A 23,747-nucleotide genomic window follows, 5' to 3' on the forward strand; every position below is an offset into this window, starting at 1 on the left:
TACAGCTGCATTTTCTGTTAGACTTACAAGGTTATGAGATAAATTGCATTATTAATTATTTATAAATTGTTAAGAATTAAAAACGATGATAAAACACATTGCCTTATACGAGTTTAATTAAAAAAAAATTGTTGCTGTCATAACTGCATTTTTATTGTATTTTGAACGTGTAAATATTCATTTATTTAAATTCCATTGAAATTACTAAAATGTTTTTTTGACCTCGATTTTTTTTTGTATTGAAAACCCATCCTCCATATACTGAAAATAAAAAATTATATCATAACAAGTCATTTTATTCACACCCTGTACTCGTTATGGTAGAATTGCATTAATTCTTGTCTTCTCTCTTTCTGTGTTTACTCCAAATACACTCAATATATGCGTGTATGTATGGATGTATGTAAGATGTACGAATACACGAACCGAATTACGTGAGTCATAAGAAATTTGCAAGAATTATCAAAACAGTTGACATAATAACAAAAACAAAAACAAATAATTATTTGCAGTAAGTTAATAAAATTGTGATTAGAAAATTCCTTATGTATTGTTTTTGTTTGTTTCTATAAATTAATCAGCAAACAATGTTGGAAGCAAAATGCAGAAAGTAAACCATTTGTTAACAAAGTTCAGTTGTAAACAGAAGAAGTTCATTCACGCAAAGTTCGTGTGACTCGAATAGGCCCTTCATTCAAAGCATTTATAAGCTAATAACAAACACACATACATATGTACGTATGCGTGGCGTGTTTTAACAATTTTTCGTACAAACAAATACTACTACTTACTAACACATAAACGAACGAACAGCTCAGACTGTTCTTCATCATTTGTTCAAAATGTTTTGTTGTTCAATGGCGTAGTTGCAACTTGTTACCCTATTATGACGTCACCTCATTGCTGGTTTGCTGTAGTGCTGTAAAAGTAAAATTTGTACTAAAGATTCGCCGAACGGCCAAAATTTCGATTTCAGTTTCTTTTTAAACGTTGTCGTGAAAAGGCGCAAGCGAGTAAATAGTTGAGCTTTGCTGTTAAAGTAAAGTAAGCAGTTTTTTTTTATTTTGTATTAACAAAGTGTTTAAATTATTTATAGAAAAAAAGTTTTAGATAAAATAATAAATGTTTAAATAATTGCATGCTTGTTGACAAAACGCCGGTTTTAGATATTTTATACATAATATAACAAGAAAAAAACAAATAATTTATTTAATATTAAGAAAAAAAATTTATTCAATATTTTGAAAAAAAAAAATTTATTTAATATTTAAAAAAAATGTGCGCTGTGCTTTAAAAAAAATTATTATATATATTAAATATGTTTTTAAAATATTTTTTTATATTAAATTTTTAAATTCCTCTACAACCATACTCCTTCCTCTCTCTTACCTAAATTTTTGTCTTAAATGTGTCTGCAAAAGTAATCGAAGAAAAATATATAAATTTTTTAATGAAGATAAAAACATTTTCCCAATTTTTCTTATTACAGTTTGTACTTAAATTTTTATTAATATATATATGTATATAAAATTTTGTGAAATATTTTTTTTTTTTAAATTTTGTGTGGGTGTGGTTTTAAAAACAATTCGAAATTGTTCGCTGTTCTACTGTAATGTCGGCGTTCAAGTATAACGATCAAAATTTTTAACAAAAGGACGGACTCTTGGTCAATTTGGCAATGGGTGTTCCAATATAATTCTATTCATAGTTTACATTACTTTCTATATATATAGACACATATGTGTAGTATATTCTGTACATATTGTGTTTTAAATAATTTCTGAAATTTTTTTCATTATTTTGGCATGTTTTTTTTTACTTTTGGATGATGATCTCATTCCATACACAAATTATAAATTCATCTGTATATTTTTTTTTAATTTTAAGTTGTTATATCTATAAATCTATAATAGTAGTAATGGTTTATTTTAATTTTGTTTTTGTTATTTTGTATGATTGATTATAACATTAAATACACGAGTAAAAGAGCAATTTCGATTATAAATTAATTATTTTACATTATTTTTAATTTTGTTGTTGTTGGTAGGAAAGGTCATAGGATTACTATTTATGTCACTGCACTATGATCAATAATGAATCATATTTTTAATTAATTTAATTAATTTTTCTGTTGTTGATAGGAATGGTCATAGGATTACTATTTACGCCACAGCACTATGATCGAAAATAAAATATTGTGTTCTAAATTAAAAAAAAAACAATTGTAATTTTAATATATTTCAATTCATTTAGTTATTTTAAGTTATTTTCTGTTTTTCTATATTTTTGCGTTTTGTTTTGGTGCTGTTAACTGGTAATTTTTCATGTTTCTGCTATTAGCGTGCACTTTATATTGTGCTTATAATAACTTATACAAGAATTCGAGTTAAGTTTATCACTGGTTCTTATAATTTTTAATTCTTTTTTTTTGGTGCTGTTAGCTTACACCTTGGTTTTTGCTCATTGTAATGTATAGATATATTTCAGTTCAGTTTATCACTGGTTGTTTTTAATATAAGCTGGCACTTTTTTATTTTTCACTTCTTCGGAGCTGTTAGCCTTAAACTCAAATATTTGTGTTAAGTTAAGCAATGTTAACAATAGGATTATATAAAATTAATATACATAATAACTTAAATATAGTATAACATTTTTTTTAATATATATGATTTATGTCGTTTTTGATTGGCGAATCTAGATTTGGTATATCAATCTGTAATTTTTTGCTTTTGTGGCCTAAATGATTATGTTTAGGGGAATCTGTAAAAATTGTTGTAAAATAATATAAAATAGTTGTTAATTTGAGGGTAACTTTATTAGCCTAACAACAGTATACAGTGTTATAAATCAATATCGTGCGTTTAGGCTTTACTAAAAGGAAATCTTGAGTATGAGAAAGCTCCCATAGATTTGTCCATCGAATATGACATTATTTATTTAAAAAAAGATACTGAAAATTTGACGTAAATTTAAAATAAGTTGATAGGTTGAAACTATATCAAAACGTCATTAACACCAGAAACCCGCCTTCTGCTATAACTGTGACATTATACCAAAAGTTTCCTTTCACTGAGTCTATATAAAACAAAGCATGTTCGAAATAAACTCAATATTTAAATAATGAATTTTTTCTTAATTTTATATACAATATATTTCATTATTATTTTTTCATATTTTTATGCAACGCAACCAGATTAGTCCTATTCTACATAGCATTTGTATTTAATCCTATATACTTAAGATTTAATAACCTACAGTACAGTTTGTGGTTTTTTTGTGGTTTAAAAATAGTTTAAATAAGAAATGTTTTAATCTTTAAGATATGGTGGTTTAATTTAGAAAAACTTTGCAGTTAAAACCTTCTAAATGTATAAATGAGAAATTATGACACATGCAAATAATACAAGGAATCGGTGACTCAATAATATTTACTTCGTGATGAACAATATTACAATTGTTTGTGTCGAGTGATAAAAGTCAAGAATCTAAATTGTTTTAATTTTTTTAAACAACAATAATTAATTTAGTAACAATTAACAATATTTCCATTAAATATTTGATGCATTTATAATTTAATCATTCTTAGTTTTCTTTAAAATTACTATGGAAATGACGTTATAATGATTTTATGTTATGATAATATATGTTTATTATATTACTAAAAATTTTGAAATATTATAAAAATGTTGTAAAAGTATTATCTCATAGATGAGATCATTTTTGTTAATGAAAAGTAATATTTAAAAGAAAAAAACCAGTTTGATTTTGAATTCGCAATATACATTTACTATATTTTTACAACATTCTTGAACTTGAATTTTACATCAAAAACATAATTAACACAAATTACACACTTATATATATAAATAGATTATATACATGTTCTGCTTTAATTTTTTTGAAGCACATTTATCATTTATATTGTTTAATTTAGTTTTTTTCTTTGGTTAAATGTAAATGCTTTATTTTAGTGAACGGAAATTATTTTTATTTTTTTTTACATAAATATTAATTTTTTTTGTTTTTGTTGATTACGAATTTATAATTTTTTTTCATTAAAAAGTCGCCTACAAAGTCTGGTCTCGAAGTCAATTCAGAATTTATAAAAAATTTAGAATACTAATTAATATGACATAAAAACCACACCCACTTTTAGTAGTTTTGATCATTTTAAGATATTTTTAAAAATTAGCGTCTCGTTATTTTTGCAAGTATATATAAATATTGTTTATATATGATGTAGAAATTTAAAATTTCTAATTAGTTTTTTCTTTATTCCTATTGTTTATATATAAAATATATATATAGAAAAAATTTTGCAGCTATAATTTTTTTTGAAAATTGTAAAAATATACAACAAAATCACATTCCATCATCTATTAAACATTTAAATATTTGATGTTCTCTTATCTCAACATTTCTTTATTTATAGATAAGATTTAAAAAAATTGCATAGAATTCATGCATTCATCATATATAAGGAAAAAAGCACAGCTCAGATATTTTTAATTAAGTAAATTGTGTCATAACAAAATTGACTCAAAAATAAAAGAATTCAATCAATTTGTAGAGTAAATTTTTTATAATTTAAATAATAATGTTATACATTGAATAAATAAAGATATATATTTATATTTATTTATTATTTATATATATATAGAGAGGCTATATATGAATACTCTATCATTGTGCTTATAGATTCTTTGATTATATAGTCACTTAAAATTATTTTATATAGGTTTAAGGGTTAGTCTGTATGTCAGACTCCACTTACCTCGCCTATGAGTAATTTAATATTTTTTTATATAGGTTTAAGAGTGATTATAAAGGTCAGCTTCCACTTATGTCGCCTATGGGTCCATTACTTTACCCCAAGGTTCTTGTTTTTGATATTTTCTCCTTTCTTGTGCTTAGGTTTTTTAGAAATTATGTGTGTTGCGTGTATTCTGGGTTTACTTTACTTAATTAATGTTCTTTGAGAATATAGTTAGACTTCGGACAACAGTAATTAATAGTTCTGTAGGGTAATCTTATTACATAGTAAACTTTATATTTAATTTCATATTCGATAGTTACTCTTTTACATTTTATCGATATGCGGAATCAATATTTAGATGATATTATAATTTATTATTTGGAAAAATGACAATAATTGCTTTTAGGTCGGGAACAGAATAGAGAGATAAAATCAAATCCTTACCTTAAACAAAAAAAAAACCATATATTAAATGTTTTGCAGTACCATTATTATAAACTTTTCCATTCCATCATTACATTTTAATATATAATAAATTAGTGCTTTGCTTCATTGAAAGCCCAGAACCCCATTATTTTGTTTTGTATTTGTGTATTTTTAATTTTTGAATTTAAATCTGGTACTACACATCTGTGTAATTTCTTTAAATCTTATATTTTTATTTACTTCATATTTGTTTATAATACAAAAAAGTATATTATATAAAAACCATTTATCAAACTGATTAAAAACACATTATTTCATGTGTTAACATGTAAATAGGAGTATTTCTTAGTGCCATATGTTGTTTTTTTATTTTTTTTTTGTATAACTGAAATGTTTCATATCAATAAATGGGTCATGAATATATTTTAATATACATAGCACATATAGTGTGTAATACACAAATATGTGCGAACTCAAGGTAAAGTCATCCAACTCAAAGTCATCCAACATAAGTGTATAAATCTTGATGGTGCATTGCTTGAGGTTGACGTCATTGATTTTAATTGCATTGATATTGCAAATATAAATATAATACTATTATGAATTGTAGTAATGATGTCATTTATTAAAATTAAAAGATTATTTATTGGACAAAAAAATTAACTTACAATGATTAAGTTAATTTATATAGCAGTAGTTTATGCGTCAATTCTAATTAGTAACACAGCAAGTGCAATAATATAATATATAGGTTGTTTATTTAAAGCATAAAAATGATAAAAAAATTACATTTATTAATTTGTGCTGAATATTTTTAATTATATTTAAATTTATTTTTAAAAAAAAAATTTAGATATTTCGGAACATGTACACTACATAAGAAAATTTGAAAAGAAAACAAAAAAATATTTAATATAATTAAAAATATTTATTAAAATTAATAAATTAAATTAAATTGATAAATGTAATTTTTGTATTATTTTTATGTGTTAATTAAACGACCTAATAACAATTAATTGTTATAAATAAATAACATAAGTACATAATAATTTTTATATTATTATTATTATTAAAATTTATAATAAAAGTCTAAAGTTGTTTATAAATAAACAAAAAAAAATTGATAAAAACTCTCAATTTGGAATAATAGTAATTAATATGATTAATATATTTTCAAATAATAAATACATACTAGTAAATTATTAGTATAATATATATATATATAATAATATTTATTATTATAATAATTATTTTATATTTATTAAAATATATTTTAATATATTATTAATAAATAATGATGATTGAATATATTATTAACTAAATAATATTATTAATAAATATTATTAATAATAATTTATTAATATATTAAAATAATAAGAGTAATAATATAATAACGATATTATTAATATGTTATTATTAATATATTTAATATTTTTATATAATTATTAATAATAATATATTAATACATTATTAATAATAAATATAATTGTATTATAAATAATAAAAAATTAAATGTATTTTCAATAAAACAATAATTGTGAAAACAATTGTTAATTCTTTTTTAAGATTTTAATTATTTTTAAATTTAAATTAAAAACATATGATTTGAATATGAAAATATATATAAATGTATATATAGTGTATAACATACAAATTAAAATAAATACAAATATAAAATAATATATATATTAATAATATGTTTCTCAAAAATAAAATCTTTTAAAAAAATTAAAAAATTTTTCAAAAAATGTATTATTTAACTATTGACTAATTAGCTAGTTAAAAAATAAAATTATTTATTTTTATATATTATTTTATTTACACATAATTTATATATTTATACATTATATATTCATTAATATGTTATGTTTCAAATCATATCATTAAAACAATAAATTATTATAAAAATAAAAATTATTGTTATATATAAATAATATATAAATAAATTTAGTAAAAATTTTTTCCTTTGTGTGTTTTCATATAAAATGTTACAACAATCATACGCTATGTGGGACGTATCTGATGAAGCTTATTAAACAATTTTGTAACCAACTTGCAGTGCTTCTGAATTAGGAAATGTAATTCTTTTAACACTTAAAAAATATAATTAATATTTTAATAATATATAGTAATAATATGAATTGTAACAAAATTTCAAACAGAATATTTTGAAACGCTGATAAAAGTTACATGAATGGGTAGAGATGTGTGTTCGTTTAACACAAATTTATATAATATATATGAATATATTCTGATATATGCTTGAATTAAATTATTTCTACATCTAATCTCATATACGATTTAAAAAACTTGTATTCACGTAAAGTATATATATGTATTGTATATATGTATATTGTAAACATATATTCCGGTCTTAAATTGCTCGCTTATATTTGTTTGAATTTATAGGAATTCAAAATGATATACAAATAAAAAATATTTCGTCGATGACGACATTTGAGTAGAGCAAATCAAAATAAAAATAAGATTTTTTTAAACAAACAATGAAATTCAAATTAAATTAGAAATCACAAAAGTATAAAAAATCATATATGCTTTGGGAATAGAATTTTGGCAATGCATGGCTAATGAAGGTGCGCTCCCCGAATTTGTTATTCTTGCTGGCTTGGCTAAGTTTTATGTCAATAGGTACGTGTTGATTGAGCTTCTGCGAACGCATGTATAACTTCTTCATTAAATGCTTCAATGTTCAAATGTTTGAGAATTGGCATATAACGTTTCAGGAATTTAAAATATATCTGTGAGATTTTTGGTTTTTTTATTTTTCTACGCTCTGTACTGGTATTACGTAATTTCTGAAGTATTTATTGCGTAGTTCTATTTAAAATAGAAGAAAATACATAAAAAGTAAAAAGGATGGACTGTTTACTTTAACACAAACTACAAAACATTTCAAATGGCATTGGGCTACGATTGGTTTTTAATAATGCTATGATCTTTTGAAACTTGTATCTTATATTAAATTAATATTGCCGAAGTTTTGAAACTTTGTTTATTGATTTATATAGAATACACAGGAATCCTAATAGAATACACAGGAATCCTAATAGAGCACTGTAAATTAAAATACCACCTTACGAGACTGGTTATACATATGAATGCAAACTGTAGATTCTGTGAAGAGAATGAAGAGTCTTCCACACATGTGCTGTTATAATGCCCTGCGCTAATGCACATACGGAATAGAGTCTTGAGAATATATATTCTTACGGAAGAAGCAATAAAACTCTGTAAAGTAGGTTCTATACTACTTTTTATTGACGCAAAAGGGCTTAGAGATCTACTCGATACCCAAAATTGGGTACAATAAACTCGACTGTCGCAGTGACACATTCCCTCACAATAATAATGTATATAATATCATTTCTGTAAATAATTTTTAAAAATTTTTCTGTATATATGTACTTCTTACTCATAGAAAATAATACAAACTTTTGAGTTATGGTTCATATATATATATTTAAAAATTAAAAAATTATGAAATCTATTCTGGCACCATGTCACTCTATAAAATTTTACTTCGCTCTTGATAGTTACTCTATGGCTTAACCAAACGTTAGAATATTGATATCCGGTCAGTAGCACACGTTGTAAATTACAATACATTGTGTGAATGTGTTACTGTCGGTCCCTGACCTGCTTAAGAACTACTTACTTCAGCAAACAATATAACACACTACAAAACTTTACTTCGCTCATAATAGAGAAATATAGCTTAACCAAACGTTAGAACATTGATATCCGGCCAGTAGCACTCGTTGTTCTTGTGGTTTTAAAATGAATTTCAATATATTATTTAAATGTGTTACTGTGATTCCCTGAACTGTTTGAGAACTACTTACTTCAGTGCAACAATTTTACATTATTTAAATAAGTAAATACATTCAGTGACAAGCTTTGACGTGGAACCCACAAGTTAGCAGACGCCCTGGTGTACTGGCTTTAACTTAGAGAAGGACAATTGGAAGAGAGATGACGGAAGCACACTACACATAGAACGATATATGCGGAGAAGCAGCTGACAGAGTGAGGTTTAAGAGAATCATTGCGATCCGACTGGGAGGAACGGACACTAAGAAGAAGATTATATACAGCAGTACATCATTTTAGTAGTTATGGATTATATTTATTATATTAGTAAGATTGATAAACAATAACAAATTATATACCGTCCAAAATAGCAAAAACCTATTTTATAAAGTATTTTACTATTGCATCACTGTTGTTCTTTGGTAAAATTCAGTATAGCATTCTCTATTAGAAATCCAAACTAGAGTTAAATTATTCATTTTTATTCCTAAAAATTGTATTAATATTTTATATTTATATGTTGTTTATAATTTTAATATATAATTTTTCTTTCTTAAACATGCCTAATTTTGTTATATTTAATTATTAATATTTAATTATTCTTATATTTAATATTTAATTATTCACATATAAAAAATTTACTTAACTTTCTTAATTAATTATTATAATATATTTTATTTTATATTTCAGCTTTATACCACCAATTTGTATTCCACCAAAGAATTTATTTAGCCAGTCAAAATGTCTCACTCCGTAACAATTACCAGAACAACTACCAGCACTACCAATACTTCGTATATTGTACTTAATACGGGTTACCTTAAATCGTTCCCAGGCTTATTGAAACTCTTTCAATTGGTAAGAAATTTTATATAAATACAAATTTAATCCTCTTTATTAAAATTTCTAATAACTTCAATAATTATTATCTCATTTTAATATTTTTTAAATTAGTATAATTTAAAAAGTTTGAAAATAAAAGTTTTTTAGCATATTTTAGCATATTATTTATTATAATTTAACAAAAGATAACTAAATAATTAGAACACAGTCATAATGTATTATTAATAGAGAATATACATATGTATAAATTTAGTTCTTCTATTCATATTATGCTTCAGTCTCTCAAGCCGCACCCGGGTTTCGCGTAATTATATTGGACATCGATATTCATTATCACAGATACAGCACTGTACATATTATACCGAATCCATGATTAAGCAACAGTCGCTACAGTAGTTAGTAACGCCTACTATAATCCAATCATGTTGGATAAAATTACAAGCGTTTGCTGATCAATTATAAAAATACATCTGCTCAACTAGATTTTTAACATTTCCAGCACTACCATTACTACCGCATTACCGTAGTGTTGCACAAGACTAGTCTACAGTCTGTCTCCACTTTTTTCATATATGTACCAACCGACTATAATTTAAGTATGTCTTGGGTATTTTTGTTAGATATCTTCGGGTGGAAGTGCTAACAACACGTGCGTTCTTAATCTAACTTGGGGATTATTCTTAATTTGTATCTCACTTTACATATAAAATCTTTCACTACCTCACTTTCTACGGAAACAATTTAATATTTACTGCATAATTTTATTAAATAAAAACAAAAACTTGTGTCACATCTCAAGATCGACTTGCTTCAACTAAAGTGTAATTTAGTCAGCACTATGATATACGTGCTGATAGGTCACTGCGTACTAGACATGCTATGAGTCTGGGTCTACTCTACACTAATCCTAAATCCATCTGCGGATAAGTAGAAAACTGTATTCCATGACATGTTTCAGTATTCATCATTGGATAAAAAAAGATTCAAAATCTTCGGGTCTCTTTTTCAACGACCTGATAGAGCTGTTATTCAGTGAAATTAGGCACTTCTTCAAGTTTATAAAATTTGATTTGATTGAGAGCATCGTGCCATTTAGCGTTGTTCGTATGCTGACCACTACAGTTGCTTTTGAAATCCTTTAAATATGCGTATGTTCAATGTGGGTTTAGGGCACGAGGCCGCCACTCCAACCTAACCTAACTGCATAATTTTAAAACAAATAAATAAAATAAAAATATTTACCTACCACATTTTTGAGGTGAGGTAATTATATTTTTAAGAATAATAAAGTTTTTAATAATAATAATATTTTTTTTAATCCAAAAAAAATAGTAATAAATGAATATTATACGAGTACAAATATAGAAACGGAAATTTTTATTTACAATTTTAATCATTATAATTTCTTAATCTTATAGCTTATTGGTGCCGCAGTGGTAGGCATTATTGCTTGGTATTACAACAGAACTAGTGTCTGGTTTTCTGGAAATCCAGATTTGTTCCATTTTCTGATGGCTACCACCTTTATGATAGGCACATTTTGTCTACTGCTTTCATGTTTAACTTCGTTAAGTACGGGCGGTATTATTTCAAAAACAATATATGTGAGTTTTATATAAAACATAAGTATAAATTTGAACATTTTTACAATAAAACATTATATATTTTGCAGGAGTTAATATATCATAGCGTTGCTGCAATTCTATTGCTTGCCAGCTCTCTGAACTTTATTATTGCACTCAGCGATTCCCGATTCAAGGGCTATCACCACTATGATGCTTACATGGCTGCAGCTGTCATGGGTCTTGTAAACTGCGTACTCTACTTTATCAGTGCATTTTTGGCCCATCGATCCTACCGTGGCATTTAAATTATTTAATTTGAAATAAGTACATTTTTTAATTTACATCATAAACTTTTACTCAAATAATATAACATTACAATTATTAATAAGTTGAATATATATCAAGAATATGTAGAAAGCATTTGTCTTAAAATTGTGTACCAAATTTATTAAAACCCTAAAACTTTTTTTGTACAACTTAGCAATATAAGTAAGCACAATGTACATATATGTATGCATTTATACATATGTATGTTAATATTTTTTATAAAACAATTTAAAATTTTTTAATATGTATATATAGATTTGTTCTCAACAGTTTTTATATAATATTGAATGAAATGTGTCTTTTGTAAAACTGCTTTTAAATGATTTTAAATAAAAACTTATATACTTTTGAGTGTATGAACACATGTATCCTTTAACGATGTCTCGCATAACGAGTTGTGTCGTTAAAACTACTGTGACTACTCGCATTGCTATTGTTTCTACGAAGAAGACTACGACGGCATGCGCGATCCATTCTTCTCTTTTTCTGCAGAGCAATTTTTGTCAGATATGCGGTAAAAATGGCCAAAAGTATGCAGATTATTATACCCAAATAAATGCATCCAATAAGCATTGAGTATTTTTGGTACGTAAAAATATTTTCGTCGAAGCCATCATAGATTGTACCATAACAAAAAATGTTGAAGCAAACTAAACACGCAATGAAGTCGAATACAACAAGGATCCATTGAACAATGATGGTCTAAATGAAATTATTTTGAATTAGTTTTTATTTAATACATTACATAAATTTTCATATAATTACATAAATTCGAACTTCAAGACGTGTCCTTGCTATGTTAGAATTATAGAACCAAGTACTGAATGCAAAAATGCTAATAATTATGGCCGTAGCACACATCATAACTTGAAGCCAGAAAATCGGAAAATCTTGAGGAAAACGAACCACCATAGACAAGCATGTAACAATTCCCATGCATATTAACTATATAAAAAAATATATAAATCTATATTCGATTTGAAATATTTATATTAAAACTTTATTACTCACCGCTAAAAAAAGATGCGCAAAGGCGATAACTTCTTTTTTTGCAAGTTTTGTAGGCATTTTAAGATGACTTTACCACATTACTACTTTAAACTAGTTAATGTAATGAATAAATAACTAAAATGACCATGATAATTTATTTTACATAATCAAGGGTTATGTGATTATACCAAATACAATTTATAGTTAACTTATAGTTAGAAATAAAAATCAGTCAGAAGAATGGTTAGTAGGTTGGTTGCACTGACAGGCCATTAGATAACTTCCATGTACCTCAAATAGTAATTTTTTTTGCCGTTTTTCTACAACATTCCCCGCAAGAACCCTAGTATAGGAGAGTAGAGACTAAATCCATCCCGCCGAATTTAGATCATTTAATAGGCCTTCCGTCTTCACCGATGAACAGTCTGCTAAACTATCAAATAAGTATCTTCCTCAGAACCTATATCTTCTGGACGTCAAAGCCGGGCATTCCAAAGAAAATGTATAATGCGGGTTACCACAACTTCTGCAGTGAGGATTATGATGAATGCGCAGTTTCTCTGCGTGGGTTCCAACACACAAATGATCAGAGAGAGCTGCAGTAAAGGTATATAGGTAAACTCTTTCAACATTTTCCAGAAGCTATAGATTTCATACTTGCACCAGTTTAAATGTTACCAGACATGAATTGAGCGCCTCTATGGCCTGTTCACCAGTAAAAAAAGCTACTCATTACTGTTTAAGATTGCAGTAAACACATCAATAACCGCACATATCTTCGTTTGAATATATAGTTATTAATATAACCTCAAAATATTGTAACCATATAACAAATTATATTATTCAAATAGTTTATTGATATGATATTACAAATTAATTCTAATATAATAAATAATTGCTCTAAGTAATTAAGAAGAGTATGACAAGTCAATAAGTTTTATAGGTGCACAATATACTCACCTCTGATCACAGTGCACTTATGTTATTGGATATAATTCTTCTGGTAATAGAATCAAAGTAATCAACAATTTAGTAGAAGAATTAACAGGTAGTAGTAGCGTAGATATTGTTATGTAATATTTTTCAATTGGATACTTATTTTTTTTCCATAAATACATGATAAGTTATATGAAAAGGTACCATTGGAATCTAATTTAAAATGTAGTCCTTAATAAATCAATATCTACGATTCAACAATGATCTGTGAGCTCATACAAGCCAAATTAGAGCAACAGTAGAAATTTAGAAACGTAAGTGGGTTATATGAATAGCAACGACAATTACCAACACTGATGAGAAGGCGTTAGGAGCAATTTGAGAGAAAAAGATTTATGGTCCGGAAGATCTATTATCCGCGATATTGACATAGTTAACCGCATAAAAATTCAGAGCTTTCGCTGACTTGATCATGTCGTCCGAATGAAAGAAAGTAATCCGATTAGAAAGGTGTTTGATTTCGTACCTGCAGGTGAAAAACGCGGTAGAGGACGTCCGCATCATCTCTGGAAGGCCCAGGTGACAGCGACAACTGGTCAACTAAGTAAGTAATTAATTAATTCCATATAAATATTATTTTAATGTATTATTATTATTATTCCAATATTAATAATATATTATTATTTAAATCTTTTATTGTATTTAGTGAATAAATTATACAACCTTTAGCCATTTACACATTATAGGTCTACAATATTTTCTTTTTATACAAACATATTCGATTAAGCATTATTCTTAAGAGTTACATTATTTAATTAATTATTAAATAATTAATTAGGAATTAATTTAATTTCAGTTTGTGTACATAATGATGTTCCTCTCTTAAGATTCAGTTTTTGTTCTTTCTTTTGAATTTCGTTGTCCTCGAGTGTCGACGTAGAATTAAACTAAATGTATCTGTTGGATATCAAAATTACAAATCCGATTCTTGTTTTTGTCTATTTATAGTGCTTTGTTGAAGAATTATGTTTGTTTTATTCTATGTTCTATTCTATGATCTTTTATTTCGTCGTCGGGAACGCTTTCTTCTCCTTCTCTTTTTACAAATAATAACGGTTAAAATCAAATTTATGAAAAACATAACGAGGGACATTGCTAGACCCATATAAATGCTCACACAAATTATTGTGTACTGGAGTTTTGTAGAAAAATCTTTCTCATATGCCGTGTAAACATCGCCAGTGCAGTAATTTATAAAACAGTAACTACAAGTCACTGCATCAAGTATAAGTAAGACCCATAGTACCAAGACACACTGTAAATAAAATAATCACTTGTATTTTTTTGGAGATGTACATACTCAAATAACATAGCTTACAAATATTCGAACTTGGTATCTGGTACGAGAAACATTAGAATTGTAACACCAAGTGCTACACCCAAAAAGTAGAAAAACAAAAGCAGTTGTGTTCATACATATTTGGTAATAAAATATGAAATAGTCTTGAGGAAAAGGGACTTCATAGTATAGAAGCGCAACGATTGCTATACATATCATCTATAACATGAAAATATAGAAATGCATATATATGATATCTCAATATATCAGTACAAATATACTTGCGAATGGTACATACAGCCATGAAAATGTGTAAAACGGCCACACATTCTTTTTTCGATAGTTTTCTTGCCATTTTTTTAGTTATGATATTAAATTAAAAAGTATAACAAATAAATTAAAATTCTCAAATCTAAAATTCTCTTTACACATTTGTAGGCTATAGTGTCACTACTATGAAGTCCATTTGTATGTTTTATGCGTTAATAAAAATATATAATCAATATTTTAATATTTTTTAAAATTGTTCAAATTTTATTTTTAAATATATAACAATCTATTCTAAGCCATAAAAATTAGTAAACTTAGTTATTTTAAATTAACAAGTGTCAAACATTATTTAAAACTCAACAGTAGATCCATACCATACATATACAATACCATATAACTAAATACGTTATTAACTACATTTAAAAAAATTGTACGAAATTCTAAATATTTGTAAATAAAATTAATAAAAGAATATAGATTAAATTAATTTTTCATAAAAGCTATTAAGTAATTACAATTTATTAAATAGTCATGAATAAAATAGAAAAATATGTTTTTCTAATACAATTGAATAGGTATTTTTTTATGATGAAATGAAGAAATTTGCATTTTAGACTGTAAAACACAATTTATAAATGCTGCAATAAAATATATACAATTTGTATGAATTTTGTTTCTTTATATAATGAAATTACAATTTTAAAGCTTTTAATGCATTTGGATTACAAAAATATTTTTTATATGTTAAAATGCCAATTATAAAATATCAATAAATGTATTTACATTTGCATAAATTGTCATATTCTATAAACTCCTAATATCATTTAAAATGTTCAGTTTATTTTTTTTATAACGTAATAAGTAATATATCCTATAAACATTGTTTTGAGTTTTTTTCCATATTGTATTTATAGTTTATATATTAGTGTTTATTGACTAAACTTTACCCCAATGTTATTTACACGGCTCTTCATATGGTCAAGTATATCTTCAGCAAATTCCTCAACTGAAGTATATCTGGTTTTTTGAAAACTAAATATATCAGATAAAAATCCTAATAGTTCATCGCGAAAATAATGGCAGACATCACGTAAATTTTCATCTGGACCAAAAAAACCCCAAGCCATAAGCGGTGATATTTGCTCTGAAATAACATAGAAGTGTGACATGAATCCATTTGGAAATTTAAGTAGACGTTTTTTGGCTTTCAAGACGGACCAAACAGCAGTAGTTAATGCCTGAAATTAAACGAAATAGTGAATTTTTTTATGTTTCAATATTAAAAATATTTATATTCTTTTGAATATATTTTATTATTTAGTATATTTTATTGTGAATTATTTTAGAAAGATAGTAAGCAAAATTGATTACTCAGTAAATAAAAGCTAGCTTACCTACCAGGACTGCCTGCTTTTTCGTGTGTTTTAATCGTTATTGTAGGTTAGGTTATAACGTCGATCCCTAGGGGATCCACTTAGGCCTATTGGCCCATTGTGTTACCGTATATAGAGGAAAAGTCAGGATTCAAAACCACCTAGAACCTGTGGTGAAGCTAAAAATGCTTTTTAATAAGTGTTCCTCGTCATCGGCATCGATTCAACACTTGAGCTGGGCAAAGATAGATCAAATGAGAGGCACTCTCATCGTCTTCCCGACAGCTGCAATAGGTATGATTGAAGGGGAGATTTAATTTACTAGCATGTTTCCCTACCTTGCAGTGATCTGTAAGTAAACTTACTATAAGTCTGATATCTTTGCAAGGAATATCAATGAGAATACTGGATTTCCTTTTACTGGAAAGTGGCCAGATTGGCCATCCGACTCGTTATAGTAAAACTTAATTAAAAATTTGAAACACTGTATCTTTAATGTCCAGTTTATATAATGTGTAATATTTGCTTTACGAATGAAGTCATAGATATAAAATCTGAATGTTCTAGCTATTCTATTGGAATGGTATTGTCACTTACAGAGTGACCCATTCTTGTTTTTGAATGGTATTAATATATATGATATGGTATATATATGATTTATGAATCTCTCAGTAGCAGTACAAGAAAGACGGATAAGTTCCTGTCTCCAATAAGTCAGTGTTGGCGGCCGAAAATGGTATGCCTAAGACAGTCGAACGCAAGTTTTGAAATCGTTGATGTTAAAATATACATAGTGATGTTATTTCACTGATAAATTATTCTTTTTCAGCTATTTTCTTTGTTATAAAAATACTAACTATTCGAAACTTTTTCTTCTTATTACTTATTCTACGTGTAACTTTTATTTTATTTTCATTGCTGCTGTAACAACATAATAATATATTATTATCATAATGCATACTGTTGAATATTATTGTTGTTGTTATAAGTAATTACGTGCAAGTATGTAAGTTCAAAGTTAACTTAAATAACAATTTGTTTTTGTCTTTTTATTTTGTACTTTGAAAAAGCGATATGAGAAAGTTTTCTGTATCTGATTTAATTAATTTACTATTCATTTTGTTTATGTTATTAATTTTTTTAACATTATCAGTTTACTTACTGTTTCTTTGAACCCATTAGATAAAAATCTGTTTTGTACTACTGCTGTAACACTAGCTGGCGGCGCATCTAAGTCTCGAAATGAGTCAAGTATTATAAAATCTAAACAAATATCATAAAATGTCATCGCTTTCACATTACGAGCTTCTAGTTCTTTTTGTATATAGTCCCAATTTGCAGGAACTTGTAAATAATTAATTAAATCTTCATAACCCACAAGAAATTCTTTACTATCTTTGTCACCCAAACAAAGAAGATCTGTGAGAATTTGTCGTCCAGTATCGCATATCCATTGTCCAACAGTAGGGTCCTGCATTTTGAAAGTATTATTTATAATATATTGATAGTACATTAATAAAATTAAGACAGTAATACTTACTTTAAATAAATATTGAAATCCTAATCGCACACAATGCAATTTTACTAAGTATTCTGTGTCACTGCCACAGTTAACTAGTTCCGTACGTATTGTACGACATGGAATGGGGGATTCTTCATGGTGTTTAAGTGCTGCTTGATAAAGCGGATATTGTTCATATGTAGCTTCAACGAATTCATCGAATTCACGCAGATCAGCTACCTGATCTAAAGCTGAAGCAAAACTTTCAGCTGAATCGAAATTTGGATCGGAACCTGTGCGACTAAATGTTGATCTGTGTGACAATTTGTCTTCCTCTGCAATAAGTTCCAAAGCTGAAATACCGTCTTCACCAGCTTCATCTATAGAATGTTCATCACGAAACAAAACAGATCTCTGATCTAAGAAGAGTAATTCACTTTGGTCTTGTAGTGTGTAGGCCATATCAAGCAAATTTTGTATTTCTCGACAAAACTCCGATTCCTCAGACGTAGTAAGTAAAGCTTGTACCCCACCTGGAGAATAATGTGCAGCTAAAGCATCCTCCCAATAATTAATAACTGTATCAAGTGCTTCCATGCCCATAACACCCAATTGTTGAGCGGTTAATTGTGAAACTGTTGTTTGTAATTGTCCATGTGCGATAGTTGCAAGTGCACCTGGACCAATCGAGCCAGACGCTAAAGATAGCCGATCTGAATATGCAACAGTTGACCCTACTGGACTACCAGAACGTGCAGAGGCTTTAGAACCAGCAACTGATATCATATCATTGGGACTTCTCATGCTATTTCGAGTGCGTCGACCAGTGTATCGACGTGCACGACGAAGTGGCCGTGGTGGTTTCCGCCTTCGTAAAAATCTTGCCAATACTCCGAGCAGTGCGACGCCCGCAGTTATCGAAAATATTACAACCTATTGAAATAAATAATTTAATATAAATACATTTATTAACTTATTAACAATTCCAAAGCAATACTTTTTGTGATGTGGACATGCGAAGTGGCAATATGTGAAAATCTGCCCATCTTTTTGGTAGTAAGCCAGACATTTGTATTTTTTTGTTTTATTTATTGTAGTTAACCTTAAAGTGCTTATTTTTGTTGTGCTCTTCATGCATACCAGTTGAGACTGAAATTTGATATTTACTTGTCGTTGAAATCGTACATTTAATTGAAGTACAAATGATTTATTTTAATCAATTTAAAAATCCAATGCCGGCTATGCAGTGTGTGTGTTTTATAGATCGAAGTTCACCAATGCTCCTCTAAAGTGGTAGGGAAAAACAGTTCCATAACCACAAAATATTAAAGCCAGTACATTATAGTACTTTTTAATTTATTGTTCTATAAATGTATTATTCCGTTGTTGTTTTCAATATTTTCGACTTAACATACCAAATTTGTTAAAATGTTATTAGTATTCAAACATAATCCGCACTGACTGAATTATTTCGCTTTCACTTTGATTTTCTATTGCATCACAATTTAAATAGTGTTAAAAAATAAACGATTACTTAACTACCGTAAAGAAGTCTAAATGCGATTTACATGAACGAATATATTTTAACTGGTCTTAAAATTACCATTTATGTGGTGTTTAGTAAAATATATTTGAACTAATATTTACTGAACTAATAAGTATATAAATGGAATTGTGTTGGTATTAATATGGCTTTTAGAGTAATTATTAGTAACCATATTGATTTCAAAAGTGATTACTTTTTGTGCTGCAATAAACTCCATCACTAAATTACGACACGTTTTCGTTTTGTTTACAAATTTGCAAGTAAGTAAAATCTATTACATTTACCATATGATTAGAACGACGGTATTAAAAGGAATAAAGAAAAATATAAATAGACCGGCATTGTGTGGCTGTTTAGTCATATGTTGTTATTAATAATAATATTTTTATTTATTTTTGCCAATTTTGCTTAGTAATTTGACGTAACATATTATATATGTCAAATACATATCTAAAGCCATACGAAAAATTTTATAAAAATGTTGCGCTGAATATCGTAAAAGCGCTGAAGTGTATATGAAAACTTGATAGAGCGGTGTATAAACAAATATTTATATTTTTATATTAATAAAATAAAATTTTGGTCATAAAATGAGTTTGGCTAACCGTCCCAAAAGTATTATTCAAAATCAATTATTTCGAAGGCAACGTAGTCTTAAATTAAATGCTTTACAGAAACAAGGAACTTTCGACGAGGATGAGACCGCTAAGGCACGTAGTAATTTAAATATTATTAAAAAATTTTTAATAGTATATTATATAGACATATGCAGTTATCGTATTTTCTGAAAAATCCAAGATACAGCAATGTGAAGATGTGGCAAAAATTATCGAAGAATTTGGTGTATTAACAAAACTTGAGGTGATTAGGTAAGACGACGTTATGCTTGGTTAATTTATGCTATAAGTAAAATGCTTATGCTAATAATTTTTTCTTTTACAGTAAAACGGAGAAGTATCTCTATCTTTGGGCAACAACCGACACATTACTACGTTTTGCTGATGAGGCTGAACTAACTAAATTAACCAATACCGGTACAATGCAGAAATTCAACTGCGATAGTGTGTCTGATTATTTATTGCCAGGAATGAGTATCGATGATATTGTGCGTTTTTGTGAAGGACCCGTACTAATAAAGAATATGATAAAACCTTCAATAATGTCGTACATACGAAACGGTACTGTTGAAGATTTATTTCCTCTGCATGACATCGTAAGTTAAACAATATAATTGCTGTTTCAATTAATTAATAAATTGTTACTTGCAGGAATATTTAGAAAAATTTTCTTTCAAATATGATCGCCATAGTTTGCCAATTGAAGACATCCGCAATTATTTTGGTTCAAGCATTGCTCTTTACTTTGCCTTTATTGAATTCTATACTAAAGCTTTAGTATTTCCTGCAATATTCGGCTTGTTGCAATATGTATGGAGTTTGAATTTGCCAGTTGTTTGTGGATTCTATGTTCTATGGACAACGGTTAGAAAAAATTTTAAAATGTTATCAAATCTAAGAAATTATTATTAATACATATCGGTTTAATTTGCAGATATTTCTTGAATTGTGGAAACGTAAATGTGCTGGATATTCTTATCGTTGGGGTAATATTGAAATGAGTAGCTTGGATAAGCCTCGAACAGCATATCGTGGAGAACTTAAAACCGATCCAATAACAGGCAAAATGATCCTACAGTACCCTATACGTTATACTTATCTTCAAATGTATTGTATATCATATCCAGTGGTACTTCTTTGCGTTATTGCCGCAGCTTATTTTGCATTGTATCAGTTTCAGATTGAGGCTGAAGTTTTAGCAGATTTTGGTAAACATAAATATACTAAGTTAAAAATCTTAACTCATGAAATTGATTTCTTTTAGGTCCGGAGTCATGGTTATTGTATATACCTGTAATTGTACAATCCGTGTTAATTGCAATATTTTCTTGGGCTTATGAAAAGTTAGCTACCTTCTTGACTGAGGTGGAAAATCATCGCACACGTTCACAATACGATCGTCATCGTGTTAATAAACTTATGATTTTTGAAATTGTAAATAATTTCTTTTCCTTATTTTATATTGCATTTGTTTTGCAAGATCTAAATCAATTAAAATATCAACTGATGATGCAGTTACTTATATTTCAAGTAGGTTTACATGTAATCAATTTTGTTTTAAATAATAATTTGAAATTCTTTTATAGATTGTTTGTATCGCACAAGAAGTTGGCATACCATTATTGGCTGTTATGCGTCAAAAATTTGCCAAATATTTACATAAAGAAATTGACGAAGAAAAGAAAAAAGTCGTAACTAATTTGTCACGTTATGAGCAATGTTTCTATGAAAGTGGTTTGGATCAATATCAATCAACCTATGAGGATTACTTACAAATGTGCATACAGTTTGGTTATGTTGTACTGTTTGCTGCAGTAGCGCCTTTCGCTGCGTTTGGTGCTCTCATCAATAATGTTTTTGCAATGCATATAGATTTATTTAAAGTAATTATATATTGTTCTATATATCGTATAATATATCTACAGATATTTATAGAATATTTAATTATATTTAATATATTTAGCTGTGTAATATTTTTAAACGCCCTTTTGCGCGGCGTACCAAAAATATTGGAGCTTGGCAGTTAGCATTTGAATTGTTATCGGTAATGGCTATACTAAGTAATTGTGGTTTACTTTACTTGCAATTGAATGTTAGGTAATTGGAATTCAATATTCAATGTTTTATATATTACTTACTCTTAAATTTTAAATTTTTATTTAGGAGTTTTTTTTCCAATTTTTTTCCAACTATGCCAAACATATCATTTGTTATATTTGAACATATGCTTCTGGGCTTAAAATTCGTTATACATAAAGCCATACATGAACGTCCACGTTGGGTGAGAATAGCATTACTGAAAGCAGATTATGAGTCTAGCCAAGCTTATAAAAACATTAAGTAAATAAATGTTTATGTACAATCACAATAACCTTAATATATACTAATTTTACAACTTCTTTTAAGGAAATTTAAGGCAAACAACAAAATGGACTGAGCCCGACTCTGAATCTCAATATAATTTTTTTGATTTCTTTATATTGAAGCTTTGGGAGTTACACTACTATTGGATTAAACGTACACTCATCCTTTACTACAAATGTTTCATTTTTATTTGTTAAAACTTTATATTTAAAAAAGACCGGCATCACATTTTATGTCTGACAAAAGCTTTATTTCAGAATCTCCTTTATACAACTTTTAAGTTTTATTTTAAATTTATTTTAAAATAATTTTTAATATATTTATTTTTAAATTTTATTTCATTTTATGTTAAAGTTCGCCTATATATTATTTTATTAACAATTTTCAATCCAGTGTTATATTTTAATAAATTATATAAATTGTTATACATAAAAACCAGGCGTTCTCAATTTTTTAATACTATAAGCTTTATTGAATATAATATGATATTATTAATAAATTTTGACTGAATAAAGACACAATTTAGAGTTATATTACATATAACAATAATATATAATAATATAATATATTAAAAAATGAATAACATTTTTTTGGCATTTGAAATAAGTCTATATTACGTTACGGTTGTTTATTGTCTCTCAATGATTTTGTAGAAAAACAAGTAACTATTAATTTTAATTAATTTTAATTTATATAAAAAGACATTTAATAGCATACAATGTATTATTATATTTTAGTATTTATATATATTTATCAGATATAAAAACATTTGCTAAGCGTATTAAGATTTAAATTAAAATATTATTAGCCTTATTAAAAACTTAATTATACAACAGTTTAATTGTTCCGTTAATTAAAACACAAATGATTGTTTTTAATAGCTTATTAACAATCCAATACTTTAATTATAGTCGACAATCATTTTCGGGGAACACTTCTGCGATATTTTTTGTTATACAAAAATAAATTTATTAAAATATTTTATATACAAATAATACCAAAATGATTATAAATTAGAAACTTAGTGACTGTATATCGTCTGTCGAATATTATCGCAGTTTAT

At 26.9% G+C, this 23,747-nt stretch overlaps 5 protein-coding genes across 5 annotated transcripts; 2 read left to right on the plus strand and 3 right to left on the minus strand.

The window, feature by feature from the left end:
- The first annotated feature begins 865 nt into the window (after positions 1-865).
- LOC119671235 lies at positions 866-11,889 on the plus strand. The gene is made up of 4 exons (XM_038081774.1): positions 866-1,044; positions 9,704-9,871; positions 11,275-11,460; positions 11,529-11,889. The coding sequence occupies exons 2-4, from the start codon at positions 9,755-9,757 to the stop codon at positions 11,724-11,726; spliced, it is 501 nt and encodes a 166-aa protein (XP_037937702.1). The 5' UTR covers positions 866-1,044; positions 9,704-9,754; the 3' UTR covers positions 11,727-11,889.
- Positions 11,890-11,967: 78 nt separating this feature from the next.
- On the minus strand, positions 11,968-12,838 carry LOC119671234. The gene is made up of 3 exons (XM_038081773.1): positions 12,760-12,838; positions 12,514-12,693; positions 11,968-12,450 (listed from the first exon to the last, which is right to left on the minus strand). The coding sequence occupies exons 1-3, from the start codon at positions 12,814-12,816 to the stop codon at positions 12,121-12,123; spliced, it is 567 nt and encodes a 188-aa protein (XP_037937701.1). The 5' UTR covers positions 12,817-12,838; the 3' UTR covers positions 11,968-12,120.
- A 1,568-nt stretch (positions 12,839-14,406) lies between these two features.
- LOC119671237 lies at positions 14,407-15,516 on the minus strand. Its single transcript, XM_038081775.1, has 3 exons — positions 15,312-15,516; positions 15,053-15,232; positions 14,407-14,989 (listed from the first exon to the last, which is right to left on the minus strand). Exons 1-3 carry the CDS (start codon positions 15,366-15,368, stop codon positions 14,726-14,728), a joined length of 501 nt encoding a protein of 166 aa, XP_037937703.1. The 5' UTR covers positions 15,369-15,516; the 3' UTR covers positions 14,407-14,725.
- A 527-nt stretch (positions 15,517-16,043) lies between these two features.
- Positions 16,044-19,733, minus strand: LOC119671239 (mitoguardin). The gene is made up of 4 exons (XM_038081777.1): positions 19,155-19,733; positions 18,197-19,090; positions 17,819-18,127; positions 16,044-16,521 (listed from the first exon to the last, which is right to left on the minus strand). Exons 1-4 carry the CDS (start codon positions 19,224-19,226, stop codon positions 16,213-16,215), a joined length of 1,584 nt encoding a protein of 527 aa, XP_037937705.1. The 5' UTR covers positions 19,227-19,733; the 3' UTR covers positions 16,044-16,212.
- Positions 19,734-19,871: 138 nt separating this feature from the next.
- On the plus strand, positions 19,872-22,861 carry LOC119671238 (anoctamin-8). The gene is made up of 10 exons (XM_038081776.1): positions 19,872-20,413; positions 20,466-20,572; positions 20,646-20,916; positions 20,972-21,184; positions 21,255-21,528; positions 21,585-21,850; positions 21,907-22,203; positions 22,284-22,417; positions 22,484-22,660; positions 22,727-22,861. The coding sequence occupies exons 1-10, from the start codon at positions 20,294-20,296 to the stop codon at positions 22,755-22,757; spliced, it is 1,890 nt and encodes a 629-aa protein (XP_037937704.1). The 5' UTR covers positions 19,872-20,293; the 3' UTR covers positions 22,758-22,861.
- Positions 22,862-23,747: the final 886 nt, after the last annotated feature.

The sequence above is a fragment of the Teleopsis dalmanni genome, chromosome 1, assembly GCF_002237135.1.
Source record: "Teleopsis dalmanni isolate 2A chromosome 1, ASM223713v2, whole genome shotgun sequence".
Taxonomy (NCBI): domain Eukaryota; kingdom Metazoa; phylum Arthropoda; class Insecta; order Diptera; family Diopsidae; genus Teleopsis; species Teleopsis dalmanni.

What these genes read in the sequence shown, in the direction of transcription:
- LOC119671238 (XM_038081776.1), top strand. Translation starts at nt 20,294, where the DNA reads ATGAGTTTGGCTAACCGTCCCAAAAGTATTATTCAAAATCAATTATTT. An exon ending in ACGAGGATGAGACCGCTAAG is followed by an intron (nt 20,414 to 20,465) that starts GCACGTAGTAAT and finishes TATATTATATAG; the next exon opens with ACATATGCAGTTATCGTATT. An exon ending in ACAAAACTTGAGGTGATTAG is followed by an intron (nt 20,573 to 20,645) that starts GTAAGACGACGT and finishes TTTCTTTTACAG; the next exon opens with TAAAACGGAGAAGTATCTCT.
- LOC119671237 (XM_038081775.1), bottom strand. Translation starts at nt 15,368, where the DNA reads ATGGCAAGAAAACTATCGAAAAAAGAATGTGTGGCCGTTTTACACATT. An exon ending in TTTTACACATTTTCATGGCT is followed by an intron (nt 15,233 to 15,311) that starts GTATGTACCATT and finishes TTCATGTTATAG; the next exon opens with ATGATATGTATAGCAATCGT. An exon ending in GATACCAAGTTCGAATATTT is followed by an intron (nt 14,990 to 15,052) that starts GTAAGCTATGTT and finishes TTTTATTTACAG; the next exon opens with TGTGTCTTGGTACTATGGGT.
- LOC119671235 (XM_038081774.1), top strand. Translation starts at nt 9,755, where the DNA reads ATGTCTCACTCCGTAACAATTACCAGAACAACTACCAGCACTACCAAT. An exon ending in TATTGAAACTCTTTCAATTG is followed by an intron (nt 9,872 to 11,274) that starts GTAAGAAATTTT and finishes TTAATCTTATAG; the next exon opens with CTTATTGGTGCCGCAGTGGT. An exon ending in TTATTTCAAAAACAATATAT is followed by an intron (nt 11,461 to 11,528) that starts GTGAGTTTTATA and finishes TATATTTTGCAG; the next exon opens with GAGTTAATATATCATAGCGT.
- LOC119671234 (XM_038081773.1), bottom strand. Translation starts at nt 12,816, where the DNA reads ATGCCTACAAAACTTGCAAAAAAAGAAGTTATCGCCTTTGCGCATCTT. An exon ending in TTGCGCATCTTTTTTTAGCG is followed by an intron (nt 12,694 to 12,759) that starts GTGAGTAATAAA and finishes TTTTTTATATAG; the next exon opens with TTAATATGCATGGGAATTGT. An exon ending in GTCTTGAAGTTCGAATTTAT is followed by an intron (nt 12,451 to 12,513) that starts GTAATTATATGA and finishes AATTTCATTTAG; the next exon opens with ACCATCATTGTTCAATGGAT.
- LOC119671239 (XM_038081777.1), bottom strand. Translation starts at nt 19,226, where the DNA reads ATGTCTGGCTTACTACCAAAAAGATGGGCAGATTTTCACATATTGCCA. An exon ending in GATTTCAATATTTATTTAAA is followed by an intron (nt 18,128 to 18,196) that starts GTAAGTATTACT and finishes TTCAAAATGCAG; the next exon opens with GACCCTACTGTTGGACAATG. An exon ending in CTAATGGGTTCAAAGAAACA is followed by an intron (nt 16,522 to 17,818) that starts GTAAGTAAACTG and finishes GTTTAATTTCAG; the next exon opens with GCATTAACTACTGCTGTTTG.